This window comes from Chrysemys picta, chromosome 12, assembly GCF_011386835.1.
Source record: "Chrysemys picta bellii isolate R12L10 chromosome 12, ASM1138683v2, whole genome shotgun sequence".
NCBI classification, from domain to species: Eukaryota; Metazoa; Chordata; order Testudines; family Emydidae; genus Chrysemys; species Chrysemys picta.
In genome coordinates, this window is record NC_088802.1 from 2,167,546 (window position 1) to 2,173,396 (window position 5,851).

The 5,851-nt window shown below is 60.7% G+C and overlaps 1 protein-coding gene across 1 annotated transcript; it reads left to right on the forward strand.

Moving 5' to 3' along the window:
- The first annotated feature begins 4,419 nt into the window (after window positions 1-4,419).
- Window positions 4,420-5,391, forward strand: LOC135974834 (natural cytotoxicity triggering receptor 3-like). The gene is made up of 3 exons (XM_065563864.1): window positions 4,420-4,705; window positions 4,792-4,914; window positions 5,318-5,391. The coding sequence occupies exons 1-3, from the start codon at window positions 4,420-4,422 to the stop codon at window positions 5,389-5,391; spliced, it is 483 nt and encodes a 160-aa protein (XP_065419936.1).
- Window positions 5,392-5,851: the final 460 nt, after the last annotated feature.

The window sequence follows — 5,851 nt, forward strand, 5'->3', positions numbered from 1 at the left end:
TCGCTGAAGGCAGTGTGCTGGAAGCAGGCTGGAGAGATGGCTGGGAGGCAGAGATGGCTCTGACCTCCCAAGGGGGGCTGGGCTGGGATGCCCGGGGACCCCAAGATGGACCTAACTGAGGGGGTCCCTGTTGTCAGTGCCTGCAAGACCTGTCTTGGACTGTATTCCTGTCATCCAAATAAACCTTCTGCTTTACTGGCTGGCTGAGAGTCATGGTGAATCGCAGGGAGCCAGGGGTGCAGGGCCCTGAGTTCCAGTTGTCACGGAGTATTGGGGAACTCAGGGCCCTGCACCCCTGGCTCCCTGCGATTCACCATGACTCTCAGCCAGCCAGTAAAGCAGAAGGTTTATTTGGATGACAGGAATACAGTCCAAGACAGGTCTTGCAGGCACTGACAACAGGGACCCCCTCAGTTAGGTCCATCTTGGGGTCCCCGGGCATCCCAGCCCAGCCCCCCTTGGGAGGTCAGAGCCATCTCTGCCTCCCAGCCATCTCTCCAGCCTGCTTCCAGCACACTGCCTTCAGCGACCCCTCCCACAGCCTTTTTTCAGTTTCCCGGGCTCAGGAGTCACCTGGCCTTCAACCCCTTCCTGGGTTCTCATGTTACAAGCTCAGGAATGCGCCCCCGGGCAGATCCCATCCTCCAATGCAGACTATCCCAGCACACTCCCCTGTCAGCATTCACACACCACAGTGAGAACAGGCCCAGTTCGTCACATCTCTCCCCCCTTCGAGACCGAACTGAGCAGGGTCACTTTAGCCAGTGACCTGGGGAAGTTCGAACCTACCCCCGTTCCCATGGATGCCCCCGCATCCCTCCCATTCCTTGGTGAGAATTACACCAGGCCCCTCCAGTTTCACGCCCCCCCTTAGGTTGGGGTTGCTTGATGGCACTCGCAGTTCGCATGTGGGAAGGTTTATGCGGCCTGTGCCCTTTTCCCACCCCCATACCTCTGGGGCTCCAACTGGGCTGTGGTCTTCTCCCAGCGCTCCAGTCTGGAGGTCTGTGCTTTGGGCTCTCTTGGTTTAGAGCCGCCCTTTTTACCTTGGCCACCCTCCGAAAAGGCTCCTCTATGCTGGGCAAGGGTCCTAAAGCTGTCTTCCCCTTGTCCCAGGCCTTCCTCCCCCTCTGACAGGGGTCACAGGATCCGCAGTACTGTCGGACAGTAACAAAGACCCCAGGCCAGTAAAAGCTCCGTAGCAGCCTCTGCTGGGTACGCCAGGTTCCCTGGTGCCCTGCGAGGGGAATGTCATGGGCCCGGCACAGCAGCTGGCGGCGATACTTCTGGGGTACCACCAGCTGCCTCCTGATCCCCCCTGACTCCATTTTCCCTGGGGGAGCCCATTCTCGGTACAGGAACCCCTTCTCCCACAGGAACCTTTTCCGGCCACCTCGTCCCATGGTCTGTACCGCATTGAGGTCGGCCAGGTCCCTTATCTTCCGCAAGGAGGGATCTCTCTGTAACTCGGCCTGGAACTCAGCAGCTGGGACGGGGATGGCCACCTGCTCTTTCTCACCCGCTGGGTCCGAAGCTGCAGCCTCCCTGAGCCGCGTCCCTGGGCGTTCCCTCCCCACCAGGTTAGGGTCCTGCACCTCAGGCAAGGCACCCCCCCCAAGGCCAGGGCGCAGTGCCCCTCGCCGGCTCTGACCGCGGGTCACAACTAAGGCGGTCTGGGGGCTGCTTGGCCAGTCCTCTAGGTCCCCCCCCATCAACACCTCAGTGGGCAAATGGTGGTGCACTCCCACGTCCTTGGGGCCCTCCTTGGCCCCCCATTTCAGGTGTACCCTCGCTACGGGAACCTTGAATGGGGTCCCGCCCACCCCGGTCAGGGTCAGGAAGGTGTTGGGCACCACCCGATCTGGGGCCACCACCTCGGGCCGGGCCAGTGTCACCTCTGCGCCCGTGTCCCAGTAACCATAAACTTTCTTCCCATCCACCTCCAGGGGAACAAGGCACTCGCTCCGCAGGGACAGCCCCGCGCCAACCCTGTAAACGGAGAACTTTGAATCCGGGGCATCTGACCCCCCAGAGAAGCTAGCCTGGGGCTCTCCTCCCTCCTTAGCAGGTGGTACTCTGCCAGCCCCCCTTCCCTGGGAATGCTGCCTCTCGCCGGGCTGGGTCTCTACCCAGTCAACCCTCTGTGGGTTCGGCCTGCTCAGTCTGTCCCTGAGCCTGGGGCACTGGGCCCGTATGTGGCCCTTTTGGCCACAGTGGTAGCAGCCCATGTCCCATGGGACCCCTTGAGTGGGTCGGATGGTCCTGATGCCGGATGTTCCCCTCTGATGGGGTTTTTCTGTATTTTCCCACGGGGAGGTCCCATGGTGACTCTCTCTCTGCGTTGTGGTGGGATTGCTCCTTTGGGACTCCTCCCTTTTATCTCCTGACCGGCTCTTTACGAACTCATCGGCCAGCCGGCCTGCCTGTCGCGGGTTCTCTGGCTTTCTGTCCACCAACCACAGCCTCAGGTCAGATGGGCACCGCTCATACAGTTGCTCCAGTACCAGCAGTTTGACCAGGTCCTCCTTCGTCTGGGCCCCATCAGCCCACTTGCTGGCGTATCCTTCCATGCGGGCGGCTAGTTGCAGATATGAGATCTCAGGGGTTTTATCCTGACTCCGGAACCTTTCCCGGTACATCTCAGGCGTCAGCCCAAACTCTCGTAGCAGGGCCTTTTTGAATAGTTCGTAGTCCCCTTTCTCTGCCTCTTCCAGTTGGCGGTACAATGCCACGGCTTTGGGGTCCAGTAAGGGGGTAAGGACCCGGAGTCTGTCCGCGGGATCAACCCGGTGCAGCTCGCAGGCCGTCTCAAAGGCCTCCAGGAAGTCATCCATGTCCTCCCCCTCCTTGTATGGGGCCATGATGCACTTATCAAAGCTCCGTGCAGTCCTGGGTCCCCCCTCACTCACCGCAGCCGGGGGTTCGCTGCCCTTCAATCTCGCCAGTTCCAGGTCATGCTGACGCTGTCTCTCATTCTCCTCCCGTTCATGCTGATGCTGTCTCTCTTTCTCCTCCCGTTCACGCTGATGCTGTCTCTCTTTCTCCTCCCGTTCACGCTGATGCTGTCTCTCTTTCTCCTCCCGTTCACGCTGACGCTGTCTCTCTTCATGCTGTCTCTGTCGTTCCCGATCCTCCAGCTCTCTCAGTTTTAGCTCTTTCTCCCATTCCAGCCAATTCCGCTCCACGGATGCCGAACGTCGCCGGGAGGCTCCTCTGCTGGCCGGCGGGCTTCGCCGGGGGGACCCCCTGCTGGCCGGGGGGATCACGGCGCCTTCGGTATTTGCTGGGCTCCTCCCCACCCTTCCCCTAGGCATAGGAAGGAGGGGTCTCGGGAAGCCCTCAGCAGCCGGCTGACCACTCCCAGCCGGGACAGACACTGGTGCCTGCGCTGCATTTGCCAGGCTGCTTCCCTGAGACACAGGGATCAGTTCATTCGCGCGATCTTCCGCCTCCAGCTGGGCGATGAGCTGTTCTTTGGTGAGCCTCCCAATGCGCAGCCGCCTCTGCTTGCACAGCTCCACCAGGTCGCTCTTAAGCCGCTTGGCATACATCTTCCTGCTGGCCACTCACCGGCCTGTGTGCTCACAGCTCCCCACAGTTCCCAGGGGGACCCCTAGTGTGCCAGCCCTTCTCGAGGTCACCACCTCTCTGCCAGGGTCGAGCTGCAGACTCCTCCGCCCCTGGGACCACTCGCTGCGATCCCACGGGGGACCCTGTTACTGCAAAAGTCCTTCTCGCTGGTCACACACTCCCAGGGGTAATAACCGTCTCTCTCCCACTCTTCAGCTGGCCTGGTCCCCGTCAATCCCCCTTCGTTTTACTGCTCCCCAGTCACTTACTGCAGGAAGCGCCGTCCACGGGGTGCAGTAGATCCCGCCGCTGCCACCAGTTGTCACGGAGTATTGGGGAACTCAGGGCCCTGCACCCCTGGCTCCCTGCGATTCACCATGACTCTCAGCCAGCCAGTAAAGCAGAAGGTTTATTTGGATGACAGGAATACAGTCCAAGACAGGTCTTGCAGGCACTGACAACAGGGACCCCCTCAGTTAGGTCCATCTTGGGGTCCCCGGGCATCCCAGCCCAGCCCCCCTTGGGAGGTCAGAGCCATCTCTGCCTCCCAGCCATCTCTCCAGCCTGCTTCCAGCACACTGCCTTCAGCGACCCCTCCCACAGCCTTTTTTCAGTTTCCCGGGCTCAGGAGTCACCTGGCCTTCAACCCCTTCCTGGGTTCTCATGTTACAAGCTCAGGAATGCGCCCCCGGGCAGATCCCATCCTCCAATGCAGACTATCCCAGCACACTCCCCTGTCAGCATTCACACACCACAGTGAGAACAGGCCCAGTTCGTCACACCCTGGTTCACGAAGGTCTCACAGTCCTCCAGAGCCCCGCTGTCCTCCGAGCGTCCCCCGGCGAGACCATGACACTCAGCTGCTCCTTCGAGAAGAGACAGGGCAGCGTGGCCAAAGCGACCTGGACCAGATCGCCCGGAGTTGTGCTGGATTCTGCCCATCCCTTCTACAGTGGCCGGCTAAATATGTCCCACCGGGATCTGCTCCAGAAAAGGGAGGCCATGCTGACCCTGTCGGAGCTGGAGCAGCGGGACTCTGGTCTCTATCAGTGTCAGATCAAGTTCTACCGGGGAGAGAGCGGGACGGGAGCGGGCACCAAGCTGCAGGTGATGGGGAGAAACCAGAGTGACACAGGTGAGGTGGGGAATGGGGGCACGGGGCCTTCCCCTCTATGGGGCGTTGGTCCAGGAATCTCCTAACCCCTCATTTCTATTGTCTAGAGGTTCCAGGGGGCCGTGAGCTCTGTCTGGACTCAGGGCCCCTCTTTTACCGAGCTGTCATCTCCCTGTCACTCGTCGTTCTCTTCTCCCTGGGAATCATCCTCAGCCTGCGGCCTTGGAACGGTACCGGCTCCGCGTGGGTTTCGCCTTCACTTCCTGTCCCAAACGGTTACATGGCATCGCTGTGTGGGCTGGTAACCAGCCCCTGCCCCACCCCAGAGCCAGCTGCATCTCAGCACCAGGCAAGGGGTCCCTGTATAAACAGCCCCTGCACCCCACCCCATAGGGGCCATGTCTGAGCACTGGGTGAAGACTCCCTGTATAAGCAGCCCCTGTGCCCCACCCCAGAGGGGCCGTGTCTCAGCGCTGGGTGAGGGGACCCTGTATAAGCAGCCCCCACGTTCTACCCCAGAGGTGGCTGCATTTCATCCCTGGTGGAATCAGTCTCTCGCTGGTATTTGTAGGGCTCCATCCCCGTAGCGTTTCCCCCCAGTTTGTTCAGTGACGCTCTCGTTCTGTTTCCCAGGTGTCCCCGTGGATCCCGTGGTGGGTGCTGGCTCCAAGCCGCCCCCGGCATCGGGGCAGGTGACGCTGATTTAGCCGCTCAGGGGGCCTATCACTGGCAGGAGTTTCCCAGCTCCAGCTTCAGAAGCCGTCAGACATCGCTGGACTCTGAACCACCTGCCGGGGGCTCCTGTGGGGCTGGGGCTTCGCTGCTCTCTTCTGCTTCTGTCTGTGGGTCGATCGGCCCCGGGAACTGAGCGAAGGGGCCATGCAGAGGCAATGGGCGCGTGGGAGCTTTGTCGCCCCCTAGTGGCCGCTGCCGTTATAGTTCTCCTTGTACAGGAAATGGCCTGTGGCTCTGGGCGTCGGGCTCCTGGGTGTGGGTGGGTCTGGGGAGGGGAATGTGCACCCTGCAGCGCTGCTGGTGTGATCCCAGCTGGGGTCCATCAGCCATAGCTCCACTGGAATAAACTCAGAAACACCTATTCACACCAGCTGTGCATCTGTCCTGTATGTCTTGGGTCTGACTATAACATTAAAGAAAAGTATTTCTCAA

What these genes read in the sequence shown, in the direction of transcription:
- LOC135974834 (XM_065563864.1), top strand. Translation starts at nt 4,420, where the DNA reads ATGACACTCAGCTGCTCCTTCGAGAAGAGACAGGGCAGCGTGGCCAAA. An exon ending in GAGAAACCAGAGTGACACAG is followed by an intron (nt 4,706 to 4,791) that starts GTGAGGTGGGGA and finishes TCTATTGTCTAG; the next exon opens with AGGTTCCAGGGGGCCGTGAG. An exon ending in CAGCCTGCGGCCTTGGAACG is followed by an intron (nt 4,915 to 5,317) that starts GTACCGGCTCCG and finishes TCTGTTTCCCAG; the next exon opens with GTGTCCCCGTGGATCCCGTG.